Source organism: Onychostoma macrolepis, chromosome 13, assembly GCF_012432095.1.
Source record: "Onychostoma macrolepis isolate SWU-2019 chromosome 13, ASM1243209v1, whole genome shotgun sequence".
NCBI classification, from domain to species: domain Eukaryota; kingdom Metazoa; phylum Chordata; class Actinopteri; order Cypriniformes; family Cyprinidae; genus Onychostoma; species Onychostoma macrolepis.
Genome location: NC_081167.1, coordinates 12,584,492 through 12,607,827, shown reverse-complemented (window position 1 = coordinate 12,607,827; position 23,336 = coordinate 12,584,492). Strand labels below are relative to the sequence as shown.

Genomic DNA, 23,336 nt, shown 5'->3' with positions numbered 1-23,336 from the left:
TTGTGTATACATGTTTGCAGTTTGTTTTCCATAACTTTATATCTTTCATTAGAAATTGGAGCGAGCTCTGGAGCTTAAAACTCAGTATGAAGCGGATATGACTCCTGCCGCATATGCCACGCTCATCAACTTGTGCTGCCGCCATGACAATGCTGAGGAAGCCCTCAAGCTAAAGATGGAATTGTAAGTTAGACGTACACATTATCACTGTCATACAAACATCCTTGTTTGAACAGTTGAAAAAAAGTTCGCTAAGAAATTAAAATGTCATTTAATTACTTCAGCCTCATTCCACAATTGTAGCACCTTTCCTTGTAACCCAAGGAAATTTTTGAAGAACATTCAGGAGATGGAGCATTCATGCTTCAAAAAGGATGCAAAAGCAACATAAATAGTCTATACGACTAAGTTCCACATCTTCTGATAGCAACATCTCTTCTATGATGATGTGTGTAATATTAAAAAATAAAGTTTGTAATTTCCGTTTCATGCCGACTTCAACCACTGTAACTGGAACAAGAAAGTTAAGCTTGACAACTGAATCAGCCAATTCGTACTGTTCTAAACAAATCATTCAGACCAGTTTTGAGAACTGAATCAACCAAGTCATTCATATCTGGCTTCATAGAATGATTCGTTCGCATCTATACTGCTCTCATGAGTGCTCATTAACATGCTAAGTAGAGTGAATGTCAAAATGATCAGTGAATAATAACTTTAAATTTATTTACTTTTGGTCAGACAATCACAGTCCTATATGAGTTGTTTGAACCACTTTTGTGGTGCTTTATTTATTTACTTTAAAGTGGCTTGGATATTTGAAAAAATTAAAAAAATAACTTTTTCTTTCACGAATGAAATTAATTCAGAAGGATTTGTAACAACATGAGGGGGTGAGCAAATAATGACAGTTTAATTCTCAAGTGAAGTATCCCTTTGAATTTGAAACATTCGTAGCACAAAGAATGTGACTTAAAAATTCTTTTGTCAACCTGTTTACACTCTTCTTTGGCATTTCAGGGCACGCAAGGACTCTGAGGTAGTGCTGGATGCTCAGAAGTATGTGGCCTTGGTCCGAGTGCTATCCAAACACGGCAAGCTGGAAGGTTAGTGGTCGCGTCTGTACCCGTGTGAAAGCTTCAGGCCCTGTTGAAATAATTACAGATGTCCTCTTATTTTCACCATCCCGGATTAATGAAATAATTAAGTTTAGTTTGTCACAAATAATGTGGGCCATCACATTAGGTGTGACTTGCCTCACTTTTTAAACCACTTAGGACATCAAGGTACCAGTGAGCATTTTGTATTACTTATCACAGCGCTATCAATAGCTTGCCACTTGCTTAATTAGTTTCTTAAAGGCAGCGTTCAGCATGAGCAGCTGAGAGAGCGCGTCTACGTGCGAGAGTGAGGTCCGAGACACCTGTCTATCCGCATGGGGACATTAATCAGCCATTATCTGAATTCCACGGTGGATTTCTCCATGCTCATGTAAGACGCAATTACAATAAAAGTGTTTCCTCTTTGCTTTGTGCACACAGTGATGGTGAAAATACACGCTCCATCTCTCTTTTCACGATGTGTGTCACTCTTTGGCTGCCCCCTCCTTCTCGCTCGGACTCATCCTGTCACCGAGCGAGGGAAAATTACAGGACCGGCTGCACTTTAACAGAATTACCGAAATCCGTCCTGATACTAATGGCATATCATGTCAGGGAAAGTGCTTGAGTATTTCACACACACACATGCACATTTGCATGTGAATTCAGGCGAAAGTGTGTGATGAGGGAAGTGTGTGTGTATGTATATGTGTGTCCATCAGAGCGAGCTGGTGGCCATTAGCCCGCCGGTGTGCGCTTGGAGCTTGTCATTCACATTAACACACCTCAGCGCCCCAGCCTGCCCGCATCACCGCCACAACCCGATCCGCTTGAAGATCATGACTCGTGGCAACTTAGCGCACCGGCTGGCCTGGCTTTTAATGGCCTTGTTTGAAACCCGTTCCTCGCCTCTTGTTCTTTCCTTCTTCGTTTTTTTTCCCCCTTGTTTCCTTACATTTGTTACGGAGTTCGTAAAACGCCGTTGCCGGTTCACAGGCTGGCAGAAGGCCGTGGAATGAGCTGGAGGACTAATGGGCTGTGTGATATTTGTTTACCTCAGTGTGTGTGGTATCAGACAGTGGGCCGGGATGCTTCGCTGCTAGCCGTCCATTCGGGCCCATTTACCACCAGCAGCTGATTGGGTGTGATTAGTGGTTCTGTCAGAAGAGAAGAATTTGAGCTGTCTGCCATCACAGAGCTTTCTCATATGGCTGAAGTTCAGCTCAGTTGCTGTTTGTGGTCCAGCGATGTGTGAACCGTGCAACGTATGACCAGAGAGTGGTCTGAGGGGCTTCATTTGGGACTCAGAGTTTGTCTTGCTCGTTCATCCATAACCTCAGGACACGCTCATCAGGAAGTCCTAGTATTGTGCAGAAGTTTACACACCTTGTGGCCTAGTGCTTGAGCACTGACACATTGAGCTGTGATATAAAGTCTATTCTGATCATAATTTTTATACTGTTTCTTTGGATGTATTCGAAAACGTATACACCTTCCTGGCTTCTAAAATGGTATAAGTGACTACAATGGCAGCGGCTTCAGATAAAGGCTGCACACTCACCTTATAAAATGTTATATGGATTGTTGTATGGATTCAAATAGAGTACAACGGTGACTGATTACTTTTTACTAGAATAATCTGATTACTAGAATAATCGTTTACTAGAATAATTCGATGATTACTCGACTATCAAAATAATTGTTAGTGACAGGCCTACTTAAATGAACTACCATTTACAAAAAACATAGGTAGAATTAGATATAACTTTTTTTTTATTAAGTTAATTCATGTATTTATTTATTTATTTAATTAAAATAAATCAAAATTATAATAGTTTAATAGATAATCTAGTTTTATAATAGATAAATTTGTTTACATGCTTCGATTCTAGAAGTGGACAGTCACTCCTTTGTAGTGGATCTTGCTTCAGGATTATAGGTAATTTGTTTCTTCAGGAATTCAGTATTTAATTTGTTTCTTTTTGTAATTAAGTTGTAATGAGCCTTGCTTATGACCGACTCATATATCGCTTAACCTCTGTGTTTATGGTAGGTCTGTCTAGTAAATTTTATTTTGAACGTAAAGGTTGATTTCTTCATAAAGAGGTAATGAATAAGAGATCCAAGCAAGTGTTTTTTTTTTATTGGCAAGTACTTGAGTAGAACACTTAAAGGTACATTAAAGCAAATGCGTCCCGTTCTGCATGACTGTCATCCAGCTTTAGCACATAGCCTCCTTTTATATGGCTGAAATGTTGTACTACATTAGTGCGTTCTGTATAACAATGCTTGCAAAGCCCTGGGCTGTAAGAAAAGTACATGGTTGAGTGCCTAGAGCGACGGCCCAAGAATCAAGAGGTTGTTAGTTCTAATCCCCCCGTGGGTATCGCTGTCACGACGCCCTCCGGCGATCCACTTAACCTCCATTGCTTCAATTCATATCCAGCTGTTAACACATAACATGTGGCACTTTTTAGACAAGAGCGCTTCTTAAATGACAAGCCTCTATTTAAATGGGCTGACTGCTGGGATCTTGATAAAACAATCCTCAAAAATTAAAAAAGCAGTAAAGGATGAGATCTGTGCCCGAATAACAGCGTGACTGAGTAGATAAGTGAACAGAGCTTTATCATACAAAAGCAGCCTCTTAAAAACTCAGCATGACCCTGCTGAACCTCCTGTTCCCTGCTTCACTGTTCCTTTTGGCTCATCACTTTTCCTGACAGTACAGAGCGCTGTGCTGGATTTGCATAACAACAGGACAAAAATTACAGGGCGATGAAGTGACAGATTGGAATTTGTGGGCTAAAACAAGCTGGCTGTCTCTGTTTGAGTGTATGTGCGCGTGTGTGTGGAGACTGAAGTGAACTGTGTTACTGCAGGTCGGCCTGCATTGTATATTTCCATATGCATACTGTTACTCTCCATACTTGAGGTCCTAGTTACTGTCAAAACACTGTAGGAATACTCGTTTGGGTAAAGGTGTGGGAATTTTTTTCTACTTAAATTCATAGTTTAAGATGCAATTATAAGTGGGCATTTGTAGGTTAATTTCCATCTGTACAGTCTCTGTGGGTTCGTAGGATTTGTTGCCAAGGCTGCATTTAATAGATCAAAAATACAGTAATAGTGTGAAATATTACAACTTAAAATAAATGTTTCTAAAATAAGTTATTCCTGTACCTGTATTGAAAAGCTGAAGTTTCAGCAGTCATTACTCCAATCTTCAGTGTCACAGGTGTTATTTAGTATAATTTTGCCAGAAAAAGTTTTATACTATAATAAATAGAGGTTGACCGATTCATCGGTTTTGCCGATTAATCGGCACCGATAGTTGATTGCCGCAACTATCGGTTATCGGAAAAAATCCATGCTGATAATTTTCCGGTTTGCAACCATTGCTGGAGTGGCTGAGAAGGGTCCGTTGGCATTATACAGTACGAGAGCGGCCTCTAGAGGTGGAAATCACTGACAGCACATGACACTGCGCGCTGCACAGAGCGAGAAACTCCAGACTCGCATTTAAATACAGCCGACAGAAAAGCCTGCCGCGGAACAGAGCGCCATTCACATAGTTTTCTGTTAAATTACATTATACTTGTTCCAAATCGTTGTGAATGTACGTAATGACTTCACCCTAGGCTATAAATTATGTATTGTGCATTTTTCAGCAAAACATTTGTCTTTCTGTGGCTCTAATAAAGTCTGTATGCTTCATATAGAGAGCTGTAATACAGATCGCGCATTCTCCGCTTGCTCTGTTTTTTTTAAATGGTCTATTTAAATGCTATGGTCTTGTGTAGGTATTTAAAGATGGCCATCTTTAAGCATGATTGTTGAAATGAAATGGTAACACTTAACCATAAGAGTCCATTTGTAGCATTAATGAAAACTGTAGACGTATTGTTCCTTGTTAGAGTGTGTTCTATTAGCTACTAATAGGCTACATTTTTAAAATGTTAAAGTTTCTTTTAACATTAGCAAACTATGAAATAACTTTAATGATCAATATAGTAAATAATATTAATATTTTTATTCATTTACAATGCATGGTTCAGTACTGTTATTGCTTTTTTTCTTTTTTTTTAAATAGTAAAGCACTAGCTTTCTTTCAGTATCCATTTTGAAAACTATCGGTTGATTAATCGGTATCAGCCAGTGTGGTCCAACCTAGCTATCGGTATCGGTAAAATCCACTATCGGTCGACCTCTAATAATAAAGTATACTACTAAATCCAATATGACGATTTGGTGCTTAAGAAACATTTCTTATTAGCGGTGTTGAAAACAGTTTTGCTGTTCTTAATGGTGTGAGGGTATGATTAATAGGAAGTCTTTTGATTTATTAGATGTAGGAAAACACAGCATTTATTTGAAATAGAAATATTTTGTAATATTATAAATGTCTTTACTGTCACTTTTGATCAATTTAATGCATCCTTGCTGAATAAAAATTTTACAATGGCAAGTGTTCAAGAAATTTGTATGAATTAGTCAATATAATTGCGACTACAGGTCGTGGAAAAGTTCATTTATTTCAGTAATTCAACTCAAATTGTGAAACTCGTGTATTAAATAAATTCAGTGCACACAGACTGAAGTAATTTAAGTCTTTGGTTCTTTTAATTGTGGTGATTTTGACTCCCATTTAACAAAACCCCACCAATTCACTATCTCAACAAATTAGAATATGGTGACATGCCAATCAGCTAATCAACTCAAAACACCTGCAAAGGTTTCCTGAGCTTTCAAAATGGTCTCTCAGTTTGGTTCACTAGGCTACACAATCATGGGGAAGACTGCTGATCTGACAGTTGTCCAGAAGACAATCATTGACACCCTTCACAAGGAGGGTAAGCCACAAACATTCATTGCCAAAGAAGCTGGCTGTTCACAGAGTGCTGTATCCAAGCATGTTAACAGAAAGTTGGGTGGAAGGAAAAAGTGTGGAAGAAAAAGATGCACAACCAACCGAGAGAACCGCAGTCTTATGAGGATTAAGCAAAATCGATTCAAGAATTTGGGTGAACTTCACAAGGAATGGACTGAGGCTGGGGTCAAGGCATCAAGAGCCACCACACACAGACGTGTCAAGGAATTTGACTACAGTTGTCGTATTCCTCTTGTTAAGCCACTGCTGAACCACAGACAATGTCAGAGGCGTCTTACCTGGGCTAAGGAGAAGAAGAACTGGACTGTTGCCCAGTGGTCCAAAGTCCTCTTTTCAGATGAGAGCAAGTTTTGTATTTCATTTGGAAACCAAGGTCCAGTCTGGAGGAAGGGTGGAGAAGCTCATAGCCCAAGTTGCTTGAAGTCCAGTGTTAAGTTTCCACAGTCTGTGATGATTTGGGGTGCAATGTCATCTGCTGGTGTTGGTCCATTGTATTTTTTGAAAACCAAAGTCACTGCACCCGTTTACCAAGAAATTTTGGAGAACTTCATGCTTCCTTCTGCTTACCAGCTTTTTAAAGATGCTGATTTCATTTGGCACCTGCCCACACTGCCAAAAGCACCAAAAGTTGGTTAAATGACCATGGTGTGCTTGACTGGCCAGCAAAGAGAATCTATGGGGTAAAACGAGAAACAAGAGACCAAAAAATGCAGATGAGCTGAAGGCCACTGTTAAAGAAACCTGGGCTTCTATACCACCTCAGCAGTGCCACAAGCTGATCGCCTCCATGCCACGCCGAATTGAGGCAGTAATTAAAGCAAAAGGAGCCCCTACCAAGTATTGAGTACATATACAGTAAATGAGCTAGGGGTGTCAACGTTACCGCATGCGATTAATCAAAATTTAACGCAGATTAATCGTTTGATAAGGTTTGACCCCAACTTCCCGTCATCGCAGCACGGAAGGTTATCTATCATTGTTTGATGAGGGTACAGCACCAGTGTTGCCAGGGTAACGTTAGCGGCACAAGTGGGCTATTTTGAAAATACAGTCGCGGGAAAAATTACCGAGCCGTGGTTTGCGGTTTTTTGGGCTACTTTTATAATGTACCGCGGCCGCCCAAACTGTATATAGACAAATAAAAATTTAAATAGATCCTTTTACTAATGTGTATTATACTTTGAAATGTATCCTTGGCAACTTAAGAACTGAGAGGTGGTTGTAACATCAAACAACATGAGTTTCAGCAGAGCATACATGTTAAGGCTTTTACACAGCAGAAATAAACATGACAACAGCCACTATAGATTATATAAGATAATAAACATGCGATTACGATAGATATGGTCTGTATGTGAATTTGTGCAGCAATATAAAAGGCTATAAATAGCATATTTTAACAACAGTAAACGACCATATTCCACATGTAATTGCAAAAGGAAGTTATTACAAACACTCGATGGTGGTTTGAAGTGAGTTCTGAGTAAAAGTGTACTATTAATCTCATAAATTGTCTTATGTAGCATGATGCTAATGTTATCTCTAATGCAGCTGCAGAACAGGTCCAGTTCTTCTTCTTAATGCATTTTGTCATAATACTTCACGTACGGTCACAAGAAATGTTTTGATGTATTTATTTAGAAATACTTTTGATAATAGTTGGGTAAATGTATACTGGGATTGAAGCGATGTGGCTTGGTAAACGTTTTATTGCCAGTATAAAGGCTGATAATGGCTGAATAAAAACAAAAGAATAATGATAAAAGAATAATAAGGATTATGTCTCATACCTGGCGGAAGTGTGAAAGGTTCTGTTTCCTTAAACTAGTGTGTCATGCATTTCTTTTTCAACACATTTACAGGTCAATCCTAGTATTTTAAATTTGTGATTTAATCATGATTAATCACAGTCCACGACTGTGATTAACGCGATTAAATTTTTTAATCGATTCACAGCACTAAAATGAACATACTTTCCAGAAGGCCAACAATTCACTAAAAATGTTTTTTTTTTTAAATTTTTTATTGGTCTTATGAAGTATTCTAATTTGAGATGGTGAATTGGTGGGTTTTTGTTAAATGTGAGCCAAAATCATCACAATTAAAAGAACCAAAGACTTAAACTACTTCAGTCTGTGTGCATTGAATTTATTTAATACACAAGTTTCACAATTTGAGTTGAATTACTGAAATATATGAACTTTTCCACGACATTCTAATTTATTGAGATGCACCTGTATTTGGTGACGCTAGTGGGATAGAATTGATACATTTCACCTTCAAGTGATTTGTGTGTTTTTAATCTTTATTTTTCATTTAAAATATGTTCTGCATATTAAAGTTTTAAATTTAAAAAATAAAAATATGCTGCATATTAATATGTATCTGATTTATTTTATTAACTGCTTTTCTCGCCAGTGATATTTTAGTGGCATATGTGTTCCCATATTTTCTTGAGAAAGTTCCAAACTATGTTGACGGTTCATACAAACAAAAACTTACTGTTCAAATTAAACTGTGAGATAATTCATACTTTCCAGGGAAAGTTTAAATACAGTTGTGTTATCAAAACATTGCTTCTTAAGTTTACTGACAGCAATTGCTCAACCGATAAAGTTTTGGATGGGACTGTTTATCAACCAATGGCAAATGTTCAAAAAATGGTACATTTTGCAATTCGCTAATGGCATGAAAACTAGCACTTTATCTACTTTATCTAAGTACTATGAAGAAATGGAGATGAACAGCAGTACTGCTGTGAGTCATGGGAATTTGGGAGTTTGCCTGACTGCCTGTGGCCAGCGCTGACTCCCACATGCACACAGCTGTGATGATGGGATCCTCATTCTCTCTCTGTGTCGCTTTCTCTCGGTTCTAGATGATTAGTATCGCCAGTGCAAACAGGCCCTATCGGTATCAGCCCATTAGCTAGCCTCTAAACAGCGCGTAAACACATCTTAATTATCTGGCTTGGTGACAGAGCAGCTGTGGAGGTGGACCCTCTCCCCTCTGCCAGATGGGAGCATCGCCCAGTAAAAAGCCTCCATTACTGTAGCAAAGCTGCGGCGTATCCACGACCAGAGCCCGCCGAGTTCACGCTGGGCACTCGCCGCACACCTATAATTTCTCGGCATGCTTTTGCAGGGAACCGTGAAAAAAAAGCCTACTATTGTGGGGGCCTCCGTAATTGTAGTCTCGTTTAGAAATGCAAGTAGTAATTAGCGGCGAATTGGCATTATACGGAAGCATTTGCATCCCCGCTGGGTGTAAAATGTTGTTTTAATAGCGGTTTGTTTTCCCCACATGAAATTATCTAAGGGGGCTTTTATCACCTCTTCCCCTCTCTCGCTCTCTCTCTTGCACTCTCTCGTCTGGCGCCGGCCCATCGGGGGACAGCTAAGCACACAGACATACAAATAATCTCCACAAGTCTATGGAATAGTCAACGAGACAGTTAAACCTTTGTATGGACTAGCGATTTATGAAACTGCGCCCTGAGTACCAAGTAACCACTATATACATTTATGACCCTGGACCACAAAGTCTTAAGTGTCAATTTTTCGAAATTGAGATTTATACATCTCATTCTTTTATAATTGTCAACCCACTCCAAAAATCTACATTATCAAGTTGATTCAAGACACACTCAATTTGAAGTAGTGAGTCATTGTTGGATAACTGGTCAAAATATATGACCTCTGCTAGGCCATGACTGATATTTTGGCTAATCAAGCTTTCTCTCTTTTTCTCAATCTCTGGTGATGTCATACAGAGGCGATAGACATGCTGAAGGAGATGAAGGAGAAGGATGTGCAGTTAAGGAACAGCACAATCAGTTTGCTCTCCCTCACGATGAACACAGCTGCGATGAAAGGAGATACCAACACTATTCGACGCCTCCAGGAGACAATATTCACTTTGGGCCTGGCCAAACCATCCAGTAACCTCTGCTCACCCCTCATCTCTTGCTACCTGGAGAGGTGAGTTGGTAAAACTTTGGAAACTTGCCAGACTTTGTGCTGTTCCTGTCTGTGTGTAGCACCTACAGCTCTGCACACCCCTCTGAAGGATCCAGCATTAGAACAGAATGCCTGCTTTTTGTTGAGAAAAATGTTGCTTTTTAAAGTTATTTTTTTGGCGTGTTTAGCCTTTATTTGGATAGGACATTTCATTATCAGGGAGCGAAGTGGGAAAGAGAGGGGGGCGAGATCAGGAAAGGTCAAAATTGCCCCGGGAAGGTAAAAGGTATTTTCAGATTTTGAATCTATTGTTTTGTAAATCTGTCACAATGTAATACAAACTTAAAGAGTCTGTTATCAGAAAAAGGGTGCTACACTACTATTTTTAACCTGTAAATAAGTGTTGTAATTCATTTCCCATGCAAAGAGGTAATTTAAACAGAAGCCATCAGGAAAAAATGCCAGACAGTATTGTGTACAGTATAAATGCCAAGTTCTGTCATGAAACTCTAGATGGCGCCGGCTGATGGATCCTTAATGCAAACTGTTGATATTTACAGCGTCAAACTACTTGACACAAGCTGACTGGTTTAAGGATTGCTAAGGAATTAAGGCCATTGCACACTGAGTCCAAAATTTTCGTATGCGTTTTTCCATTTTTGTTGTATTCGTCATCCTTTCCTATCAAAATGCTTGTTACGGATGCGAAAATGCAGAAAATCGTACCTGATCCGAATGTTTTTATGACGGATGAAAGTTTCGGAGGCAGTGTGTAAACATGATTGACACAACATGAGGTCAAATTTATTTTTCAACGTGCAAAAACTTCGGACTCTGTGTGCAATGGCCTTTACTCTGAAACCTTCCAACTGTATAGATCTGCTATGGGTTATTTTGTATGCTATTTGTGCAGCAGCATACTCACAGCACCGTATCAGCGTATGTATTAACAGTAGCAAGTTCCTGTATTTGATTTGCAGCAGCAATAATCTACAACAGCAGCAGTGTAGCAGATATTTTCCGCCAAGACCAAATACATTTACATTGTCACATCATTACCATGCTAAAATCTTTAGAGAGTTGTCATGACAGAACTTAACTACAATTTTTTTGGTGCAAGAAACCTTGACTAGCATTATAAAAGGATCTCAGCCAAAAAAAGAAAAAATTATGGTTGACCCCAACAAGTAGTGAGTTGTGGAAAAAACATGAATATAATTTGAAAACCAACATTAATAACAATGTCAGATTGTAAAGGGTAGAGCTCCACTCCTCCCCAAGCTTGTCGTTTCACTGTTCATTTCATATAATCTGTCATTACCTTATAGCAAAATGCAGCATGGTGGGAAAAGGAATTAACTTCCACAAGTTTGGCCCCTCTTTCCCGGCCCCCATCCGTTCAGGTCTATTTGTGAGAGCGGCTTTTAAGCAGATCAACTAATTTGCATGTTAATTATGCACCCTGTGCTAATTACTGGATTTGCCTGGGCCATGCGGTGCACTGCGTAAGTGCCTTTCCCCCTCCCCGCTGTGGGATATTGAGGTTGGCAATACACCTTTACTGATAGCGCTAGAGTCAACACACACATACAGGCTTCCTGGGTGCCCCACCGAGACTGTTTGTTTTTCTGTCACTTGGGTGCCACAACCACACTGGCACGTGCACGCTTTAATTGCTGCCTTGAGCGCGATAAGGTTTCCAATTTAGCTCAGGTTCATTAAGGAGCAGATACGGAGAGATCAGAGCGACTCTCAGCAGAGACTCTGATAAACTGTGAACGTTTACATCACGCGCACACACACACACACACACACACACACAGTGACTGGCAGCCACACATTCCAGTGGGGGAGAGCCGTCTCAGAGCTCACAGCAGCCAGGTCTGCTTAGATACAGACTTTGCTAGGAACTCTGTAGTACCTGTCTGATTTGTCTATGATATACTGTACTCAGAGTATCTTGATAATTTTTATATATTGTCCAAAATATTAGTCAAAAACAGAAAGGAGAAAGGATGATGACTGCGTTGAAAGGCCCAGGCCCAAATTAAATCTCTTATTTTTTTTATTTTTTTTTTTATTGCAGTTATTTAATTTTATGTTTAAAGGTGCAGTAGGAGATCTTGGAAAATGCTAACTTTAGCCTGATAGCACTGAAAGCGAACGTCCCACCCTCCCTGCAATTGCAGTCCAAAGCCACGCCCCTTGAACGCATACGCTCTACATCAGTGGTTCCCAATTCCAGTACCCCCCACCCCCTTTCACATTTCATATGTATCTATTATCACGTGCGATGTTTGTTCTAATCAACCGAAAGTGCCCTGCGAAGTGGACATGTGCGAGACGTAAATTTAAATAGTATTTATTTAAAGAGGTATATTATGCCACACTTCACACTTCTCTAGTAAGTTTCGTCTGTGTGTGAAGACGCAGCGCAAATCCGTGAATGAATGTTCCGAAGTGAAATAAACTTCAACGGATTTCTCCTGCTCAGGGAGTAGAGAGCAATGAACACTGTGTAGGGAGCATGTCAATCGGAACACAGTTCATGCACGTAGCTCACTTCTACGAGCTGGTTATCTGAATCGGGTGTGTTAACTAAGTGAGACATGCAAAATATGCAGAGCGGGGGGCGCGAGGACTGGAATTGGGAACCTCTGGGCTACATCATGTGTCATTCACCGGTGAGAACTTTACAGCACAGTAGTAAAAGTGCTACAATACCAGGAAGGAAGATCGGGTTGTTGATGGTTATCTGCCATTCTTGCTCTGTCCACATAGCGTGCGTGAACGCGCTGATGATGTATCCTGTCTGTGTGAACCTGGTGCAGAGGTATGCAAATACATACGTTGACAGGCAGGTAGGAAAGTCAAGAAAAACGCTCGGACCGATCGTTTTGATTGGACGAACATTTCTTAGTCCTACGCCTTCCACAGAATATATAAATACAGATAAATACATTTAGACCTTTTAACTTAATGATTGCTATCGGGATGTGAAGAGACTTTCAACCAGCATAACAAAAAATGTTTCTGAAGACAATCACCTATTGCACCTTTTAAAGCTGATTTTTAGGAAAAAATTCTATATCAGTTTCATTCAATTTCATTCATGCTTGTGAAGCAGGAAGTTGGTTGACTCCTGCAGAATGGATGTAAACATGGTGAAATGTGTCCACTCTGTCCTTGGTGGCTGAAAGCGAAATTAGTGAAAGTGAAATTAGCTAAAATAAAGTTAACATGCATTTTATTTATTGTTAATTATTTTTTTATTGGCTTTTATTATTATTGTCAGTTTTCATTTTAGTTTTAGTAGTTTTATGTGCTTTTGTCATTTATCTAGTTATTTTATTTATTTGTTTGTTTAAAGGGGTGGTTGATTGCGATTTCACTCTTTTAATGTTAGTTAGTGTGTAAGGTTGCTGTTTGAGCATAAACAATATCTGCAAAGTTACGAAGCTGAAAGTTCAGTGCAAACAGAGATATCGTCTTTTAAAATTATGGCAGTTTAATGCCTACAAAAATGGCTCGTAGGGACTACAAAGAGCTACTTCCCGGGTCCGTTACTTCACAAACCCAGATAAACCTCGCCCCCAGGAACATGCAACAAAGGGGACGAGGCCATGCTGCGCTGCTTTAGAGAACAGAAAGAGAAAAGTAAGGGTGCACATAAAAATCTATTCATATATTAATCGCGATTCTGTCTTCTAACGATACTAATGGATTCACAAGTTTCAAAATCAATGTTCTAAAGCAATGGTTCTTAATACTGTTACTCGTGTCCCCTGCCCTGCACACGCTCTGCATCTCTCTTTCTCATTCAGATCGTCAGATCAGCTCCAACATACTGTTCCAATTATACACTTATTTTCACATAGCAATGAGAAGCTTTATGCATGGACGTGCGTGCGGTTGCTGTGCTGTATTAAAGCTTAAATCAGGATAAAACCGTATATTAAAAGCTAACAGAAGCAATAGCACTTACAAATAACTATGCATCTAAAAGTATGAACCAACAACAAACAAACATACCATTAAGAGCCGTGCTTGCACAGGTTCTGCGCGATCCTCTTCACTAATATCCTCTGCGTCTCAATCAGGCTCAAATTGATTAGCAATATAGATGACGCCATTGTTTACAATACAACCGGAGCTCATGCAGCTGAGATGAGGGGCGGGACGTTCAGACGCGCACTAGAAGCGGTTTAGCCAATCGCAACACTCTGAGCCCATCGCGTATTTCTGAGGGAGGGGCTTCATAAAACCAGGAAATAATCGGGGTGTTTATCAGAGAAGGGACGGAGAGGTGTAGAATAAAGGTAAATTATGTGAAAAATAATGTGATTTTTAAAAAATAAAGCATGAACACATGTTTAACTGCACCCCATAAACACAGTCAAGCCTGGGAAAAAAGTCAACCACCCCTTTAAAAATATTTCTATTCAAGTTTAATACATTTATTTCAATACACTTATTTTGTTCAGTTAGGCAAGGCAATATTTCAAATTTAATTTTGTAATTTAATGTTTTCTGATATTTATATATATTTTTTTTTATTTCAGATTTATTACCAAAAAATAGTTGTGTGAACTTTTAACAGTAACATTACTAGATTGCATTTATTATATTTATAATAACTCTTGGCAGATAAACATTAGACTAATACTAATTTATTAATTACTAATAAATTATAATTTGTTAATTATAAGTAATACTAATTTAGCACTGTTGGAGTTTGACTAGGAAGTAATTTATTTTTTTTAGTTATCAATTTTTCTGTGTTGTAATATAAACTCTCTGTTATTGTTTAAGACTACTTATTAAATTTAGTTTTTTTTTTTTTGTCAGTAATTTTGTATTTAGAAAATATTGGTAAATGATATTACTGCTAAATTCCTTTGGTTTTACCCAAAGCAGCATGAAGTCGAATCAGAACTTGTGATGCACATTTGTTATACACACACAAACCATCGATAAACCAAAAAAATCAATCCAATAAGGTGATGCTTTGTCCAATCTGGACTTCAACCTAAAATGTGTTTGGCACCCCTTGCTATAGACGGCTCTTTTATCTTCTCCAGCGTTCTCTCCGTTCTGCCCTCATCCATCTCTCTCTCCACTCGTCTCTGTCTCCTCTTTGGTCTGGGCTGTGCTAAAGAGGACAAAGCGGTGTGTGTCAGTGTCTCGTCAGCATGTCAACTGTAATGACTTAATGAACACTTCTCTATGGGATTAACTCTGACAGCCGTCAGCCCGTCTCCACGACAACAGCAGCTGCCGCTCCCGATCCGTATCCTCAGTCTCTAATGAGCCTAACAAAGGGAATTGCCAGAACTTTTTTGTGGAAGGGATTTTTTGAGAGACAGGAACTCTAAAAAGAGGGAGGGGATGTCGAAGTCTGTCAGATGTTTGTTTTAAACTGCGTCACGTGCATATATAGTGAGGAACGACAGTTTCTGGAAAGTTTAAATCGGGACTGTTTACATTTTAAAAATCATTGCCGCGGTCTGTAGTTTTGTGTTTGATAGATGTATTTGATTCTTAGTCAAACCATTGAGCATTAACACACTCTAACTACCAACATACGCGCACACACTTCAATGTAAAGGAAAAAAGAAATAAAAAAGCAGTCGTTCTCTTTTAAAAGTGGAAAGGGTGATAACATGGGTGCCAATCTCGGTAACAAAAGAGATGGGAGTCAGGGATGTTGGGAGAGTGTCACAAGAAGAGGAGGTTCAGAAGAGGGGTGGATGAAATTAGCTTTCTTGTCTAATCCTTCAGGTTCCTCGCGCAAAGCACTCGCATTCGCTTTTTTTTTATTCTCCTTCAACTTAATTGGCTGGAAAGTGCTTGACATGCAAAGTTAGTGACATTAAGAGGAACATGTTGCAGTAAGCCTGAGCGCCACTGACAGCTAAATTGTATCCGGGGAAATTATGAAGCCTTCAACATGGTTAATTCTTTTTTGGGGGGCTTAGTTAGGCGAGGGTGGAGAAGGGGGGTTGGGTTTTGAAGGAGGGGGTGGGGTAATTGCCGTTGTGGACGACTCATCTCATATTGATGGGAATTGTGAAGAAGTCTTCTGGTTTTATGCTGCTTATGCTTTGGGGGGCTGGGAAGCATAACATCTGTGTCACATCGTTTTCACGTGGCGTTCTGAATATATGAAGTTCAAAGAATTTCTGCTTCCATCAGTAAACACAACAGTTTAGAAGTTCTGTTGAGTTTAGGGTTTGTTCTCAATGCTGGCTTCTTTTGTTATAATCTGAGAATATTCCAGTGTCAGGTGAAAATATTTCCTACCTTTTGTTTGCTGGCGTTTACTGACCTTATTACAGTTCAAAAGTTTGGAGTCAGCAAGAAAAAATAAATTAAATGAATACTTTTTTCCAGCAGGGATGCATTAAATAGATCAAATGTTACAGTAAAAACTTTTACATTGTTACAAATTCCTTTGAATCCTGGTTTACACCAAAATATTTAGCGGCACAACTGTTTTCAACTTTGATAATAATAAGAAATGTTTCATGAGCAGCAAATTCATTTCTGAAGGATCATGTGATATACAGTATTGGCTACTGAAAATTCCACTTTGCCATCACACAAATAAATTTTGAAATGTATTAACAGGGTTTCCGCGGGGTCTCAAGTCTTAAAAAGACTTAAATTTAGTTGGATCAAATTTAAGACCTTAAAAAGTCTTAAATTGTACAAGAAAGTCTTAATTACGATATCAAGAGGTCTTAAATTTTGGGACGGAAAGACCAGAATTGTGATATGGCTTAATGTGACGATTAAACTTCAAAAGGCTATGATCTTATTAAATAAACATGAGCGCATGTTCAAAGTCCGGTGCTGCCTTGTTTTGTGTTCTGCAATTTTCGGGGAAACAGTTACATTTCTTCCAAACGCTCCCCCTGCTGTCAGAGAATGGATGAGCATTTTCAATAAAACTTGTTTGTTCAGAGTTCAGACCAATGCAAAAATCGACCCATGTTTTTATCCTGCAAACACGCAGAGCTTTAAATGTGAACTGGTGGATCGATAAGAAGACAATGCATTATAAAAATAGGTGGAGTTCATACATTACGAGATGAAGTCTAGTAGGGTAGACTAGTGCGCGTGCGCGTTTAGAGTGCGTTCTTTCACTGCGTCTATTAAAATGCATTTAGAATTATCACATAATTCAAGATATGGGGCAGAAAATGTATATTTATATCATTTCATATAGTTAATATTAGAGATGTTCCGATACCCTTTTTCCCTTCCCGATACCGATTCCGATACCTAGGCTCAGGGTATCGGCCGATACCGAGTACTGATCCGATACTGTGTATCTGGTTATACAGCTATACTTACTAGCCCTGTATGAATTGATACATACAATCATTCAGTGTTTCTGTAAAAATGGGGGAAAAACTATCAATAATACTGATAAGATAATAATAATCATACTATGAATTCTACTAAGAACAATATAAATGCACTAAGGATTAACGAGCTGCTGGATTCATGAATATTAATCACGTTGTCTGCATTGGCTCGAACTGATTGGCTGAAATCAAAACAGGGACGATAATAGGTGAGCGCCAGCCAATGAGATTGTCGTTTGCTCATTAGCTCCGCCTACTACCGGAGAACCCGGCAGTTAGAATTCAAAGGAACTCTGTTATTTTGACAGAAAAATACAACAAAGAATATCGTTTACATACCATTCGAATTGACGCTACATGTAAAAGACTCTCTCTCTCTCTCTCTCTCTCTCTCTCTCTCTCTCTCTCTCTCTCTCTCTCTCTCTCTCTCTCTCTCTCTCTCTCTCTCTCTCTCTGCGTTTGAGAAAAAAGCAAAGCGGCGAGTTGTCTGCTTCACACTAGAGCTTACTGATGCGTCAAATACAGGTGCGCTGCGCATTCATTCAGATGATCTGAAAAATAGATAGCTTGACGGAGAGAGAAACTCTGAAGCACTCAGTCAGAGTGTTCGGTGACAATATATCTGTGCTAAACTTATACATAGCCTCCAACTCACACACTGGCGGTAAAATCTGATTATTTATCAGCCAGTGGCTAATATTAGACATCATTTAGTCGCCCAGGGTGAAGATGTAGTCGCATATGCAAGTGATTTACTGGCAATGTGCTAGCACGTTTGTATTTCTTCTTCGCTGCTCTAAATAGTGGTTGCTTGTGGCAACACAGCACCGTTTCCTGTGTTTGCATTCTGAGCAGCGAAGAAGAATTGATTTCCTATTTGCAGCGTTAAGCAAAGCTAGCGCGCATAACTATAGGTCTTGTTTAAGAAAATGGTATCGGATCGGTACATGGGTTCAAGTACTCGCCGATACCGATGCCAGAATTTTTTGTGGTATCGGTGGAATTTCCGATACTAGTATCGGAATCAGAACAACCCTAGTTAATATCACATGAAGAGTGCCGTTTTATCTCCAAAAGTCAGCATGATTACAAATGTGATATTGATTTTATACAACAGTTTAATAAACAAGAAGTTAATATTAAGAGACTTACATTTTAGACACCATATTTCCTGTTTTTGCTCTCTTTCTCCAACAAAAATAATTCCAAACACAGCCACAGCGCTGTTTTGCGTCTCTGGGCAACATGACGATGTTTCCTGAATGAATCGACTGTTTAAATGATTTGGTTCAATCGCAATGACTCACTTAACAGTGACTTGCTGCCACCTACTGGCAGTTTTAATTTCACATTTAAGGTACCTTTTCATTTTTTAAATAATTTCAAACATCAGTTTTCAATGTTTAATGTTTAAAATTTTAAAACATTATTAATGCATTTGTAACTGCAGGTTAAAGTATTCCATGTCCTTCAGAGCTGCATTAAACAGTGTGTAAATACATCTAAATGCCTCTTCAGATGCAGCTTCTGTGTTTCCTCTGCATTGCTAAGATAAGGTTTCATTTGCTTGGTAACAACTAGGGCTGTGTATCACCAATAAAGTCACGATACGATACATATGATACAGGACTGCACTGAATTTCACCTCAGAAGAATTTAGTAAAACAGCTTTTATTAAACACTAGCAGAGCATGACGCAAGCACGCCTCAGGTAACGCAGCACGTAAACGCCGTGACCTACTGACGTCGAGGCCAGCGTACACCGTAAACGGCGTTTACGTGCTGTCATCTGAGGCGTGCTGCGTCGTGCTTGCGTCATGCTCTGCTCGTGAACTCATGAACGCGCTTGCAGGAAGTGTCACGGAGGAGCAGAAAAAGTTGAATAAAATCAATATTTTGTTTTTTGTTTTTTTGGGGCACAAAAAGTGTTCTCTTCACATCATAAAATTCAGATTGCACGTCTGATGGCAGATGGACTGCTTTGACTACGTTTTTCATACATTTATGGACCTTGACAGTGCAATTTACTATGCAGTCAATGGGACAGTCACAAGCCTCCCGGTTTTCATCTAAAATATATTAAATTGTGTTCCGAAGACAAACAAAGCTTTTATGGGTTTGGAACGACATAGGGGTAAGTGATTAATGACACAATTTTCATTTTGGGATGGAGTATCCCTTTAAGAGGCAAATACTGGAAATGTTTTTTTTTTTAAGCAAATATTTTAAATAAAAGGTTTATTTAAGTTTATTTCATGAATTTCTTTTAAATTAGGCATTGGTTAAACATTTTTTCTGTGGTCAACTGTATTTGTATAATAACTGCAAAACTGTACTGTATCATCGACTGGTTTTCAAAGTAACAGAATTCCTACATATCTTTCTAATTTCTTGCCATGGTTTCTTACTTGAAGTAATTCTATCTCATTTTTGTATTTTATGTATTTTTATTTATTTTATTAAATTGGATAAATACATAAGAAAATGTACAGTCAGCTAATAATCAGTATGGAAAAAGGTGCCAGCTTTGCGTCAATATTTATTTTGCAATAAGGACAAACATTATCCCTAAATATTCAGTGTCATTAAAATATAACAGTATGACTATTTATTTTATACTTTTTATTTTATAACAAAATATGAAACGGGTCATTTATTTTTAAACCACAAATACACTTTAGAAGCAAAACATTTCACAGAAAGTTTTTTTTTCAGATTGTAAAACAGTTGATATATTGTCTGTTTTGATTAAAAACAGTTCTGAGAAATTCTCTAGCATAATGTGTACAGATGTCACTTGGTTTGTTTTCTCATACAGTGTAATTCATACATTTTTAAGTGTTACTTTTTGAAGCCTGTGTTTATTGAATAAGAAATGCCATCACTAACAGGCCTGTGATTCACAATCAGTTATTTGTGACAAAAATTGCAAAACAAATTTGAAATTATAGAGTTGACTGTTGGATGGCTCTGTTTCTCTTATCAGTCTTGCTCCCTTTGCGTTTTTATATGGGCCTTAATCAAATGAGACGCTGTCCAAATTTTCTCTCACTCTCGCTCAAGTGCATTGCGCAATCATCCAGCGTGTGTTCGAATTGGCTCTTGACTCCCGCTTGATGAATAATATTGTCGCTCTTCATTCCAATTAAGTGCGATTGCCTAAGAGCTAGCGTCACGTTCCGGCTCAATCACTGCCCTGTTTTTTGTCCAGCTCCCTCACGCCTCCCATCCTCTCCTCCCATTCAACCCACCTTCCAAGGTCACCTCTCTAAAGCACATATCCCTTCTCTGACTGTATAATCTCCAGGGTTGAAAACACTACTGAAATTACACCTGTTAAAACCCCACCGGTTCACTTTCCCTCCACACCCGCCCCTCCTGCCGGTGCCCTATCTGCTTTGACCTCTGTGTGATTGGCGTGGTAATTACCCAATCACTCGATGGCTGCCACTGCAGTCACAATAGAGTGATTGGAGTGGTGTTTTTCTCGTCTATTCCTTTGCTTTATTCCTCTGTCAGGCCTCTGTCAGCCCCGGCACTGAGCTCTTTGTTAGAAAGGGGTAGAGAGAGGGAGGAAGACGGGGAAGAAGATGTGAGAGAGGGGAGAGAGCAGATCTAATTTTGTTGCCATATTCTGCCAAGCGGCCCGGTTGGGGGTGACGGCACTGGGGGCTGTAGAGGAAGGCACGAGCCACAGGAAGTTGCAAGAAGCTAAAGACCTTTGTTGCACATGGCCATGAAATGTTTATTTAGAAATGTGTGTGTATATGTATATACATTAAATAGTATATATATATATATATATATGTGTATGTACTATTTAATTCATTTTTTATTTGTATATTTATTTAAATATTCTTTAGTTTCTTAATTATGCATGGTTTAAAAAGTACTTACAACTTTACATTAAGAACTACTAAGTAGTTTGTGACCAGTGCTTATTCTTTTAAACGTTTGTGCTTAAGACATAATGACCATTTAACTTTATTTTTATTTTTCAATATTATTTTTTTCAATGTTCATTTAGATTTTTTACTTTGTGATCTTTAATTTTGAAAGGGAAATTTGGTGTTAAATAAAGTAACTAAAACTTGTCAGTAAGAACAACAAATAGTTTGTGACCGGGGCCATTTCTTTTAACTGTTTGTGCTTAAGACTTTATATGTATTTTTCTTTTCATATTTATTACATTTTTTTTCTATCTAAATGTTCATTTAGTTTTTTTTTTTTTTAAGTGTGATATTTTATATTTAAAAGGAAAATTTGGTTTAAAGTAGTTTTGGTCAGTGCAGTTTCTTTTAAATATTTGTGCTTTTTAAATCATATTGACCATTTAACTATATTTTTTCATATTTACAGTATGTAACTTTTTTTTTTTCATTTAATGTTTTGGATTATTTACATAAAGGTTTATTGTGGAAAAAATGAACTAAAACTTGTCATTAAGTATATTTCTTTTTATTATTTTTTATTTAATGTTTTTTCAAATTTGTTTATTCAAATGTTTATATAGATTTTAAAATGTTCATGTTCTTTTTAAAGTTACTCTTTTTAATATTTTAATTTTAAAGGGTAGTTTGGTGTTTTAAAAAAGTAATTTAAACTTAAGAACAACAACAGTTTCAAATTTTCAGCCTGTTTTGTAATTGAACCCAGTACCGTGATAATACCCCTATAAAAGCTTCAGCTTATGAAGACTTGATACTGGCACAATGTGTAGTGCTGTTTTGGTGTAATATGTCTTGTTTTTCTACAGTGGGAACTATGAGGGTGCATTCGATGCCACTGTGGAGGTCCATAAACAATACAACCTGTTGCCCAAAATCCACGACTTCATCTGTGGCCTGGTGGAAAAAGGAGATGCCGAGCTATTACAGAAAGGTCTGTAACACCCACACACACATACAGCACATTAATTACATTTCTGTGGGTCACTTGTTAGTCACGAGTAGTTTGTCTGTGTGTTCTGTTCTGATCTGATCTGATGTCTGTTGAGATGGTCATATGTAGAAAGTGTGTGTTCGGTGTTTTCAAGAGTGCCACCCACTAAAGGGCAGGTTGGACAACCTAGATGATGGTGGTTTCAATAGTCTCTGTCTTTGTCAGGGTTAGCGGAGGGGTTAAGTGCGCTGTGTGTTGGGGGTGAGTGGATTTGAAGTGTTAAGGCAGTGAGACCTCTACGATGGAGGGCCACTTTACGGCCCCGATGACCCAGCACTCTGCATGTGCCACAGCAAACCCATTGATAGACATAAACGCACATATACCTGCAGGAGTTCACCCTCTTTGTGTTGCTGTGGCTTCTCTGGACTGTTCTGAAGTGGCAAGCAAAGAGTCCAGATCTGTTTGCCATTGAGTGACAATGGAGACAATTTTCACAAGGCATCTGTTAAATCTGATAACATTTAAGCAATACTGTCAAATAAAGAGATTGTTGGTGGCTATATGAACCAGAGATTAAATCAAAAAATTATATTTCCAGACATTCATTCATATAGCTTCTATTTTTCATATACACTTGTGATTAATGAAATGCTGGGCTGCTGAAAGCACTTTTTTGAAGACATTTACTCTGTGCACATGGTCTCTATTCTATCAACCTTAAGCAGAGTACACAAATGAAACTGTTTCTTCACCTTCCCATCTCTCTCTTTCGTTTCACAGTCATGGAGTTTTTGAGTCACGAGCGAGGCGAGATGATGATGCTCTACGACCTTTACTTTGCGTTCCTGCATACGGGCCGCTACAAGGAGGCACGCAAAGTCATCGAGGTGGGACTGCTGTTATTGTGTTCAAATCACACAGCTATTTAACAGCTTTAATTATTGCCACACTGATATTTCCACTTTTAAATTAGATTTGCTCCAAAGCCACACTAATGCCATTCAAGCAAGACAATAGGTACAATGATTTTTCAAAGGATGAGAGAGTGTGTGCGAGTGTGAAGGAGAAAACGACGACTACAAAGACCACTCGTTTTTGAAACAAAGCTTACTGGGAAAATTGAAGTATT

General features: G+C 38.5%; 1 protein-coding gene across 1 annotated transcript in view; it reads left to right on the top strand.

Moving 5' to 3' along the window:
• Nucleotides 1-23,336, top strand: part of lrpprc (leucine-rich pentatricopeptide repeat containing) — a 59,114-nt gene that overhangs the window by 16,480 nt on the left and 19,298 nt on the right. The window contains exons 21-25 of the mRNA XM_058796223.1: nt 53-183; nt 1,021-1,106; nt 9,764-9,971; nt 22,080-22,204; nt 22,988-23,094. Of these exons, the coding sequence (XP_058652206.1) occupies nt 53-183; nt 1,021-1,106; nt 9,764-9,971; nt 22,080-22,204; nt 22,988-23,094 (657 nt within the window). The remainder of the gene's footprint in view (nt 1-52; nt 184-1,020; nt 1,107-9,763; nt 9,972-22,079; nt 22,205-22,987; nt 23,095-23,336) is intronic.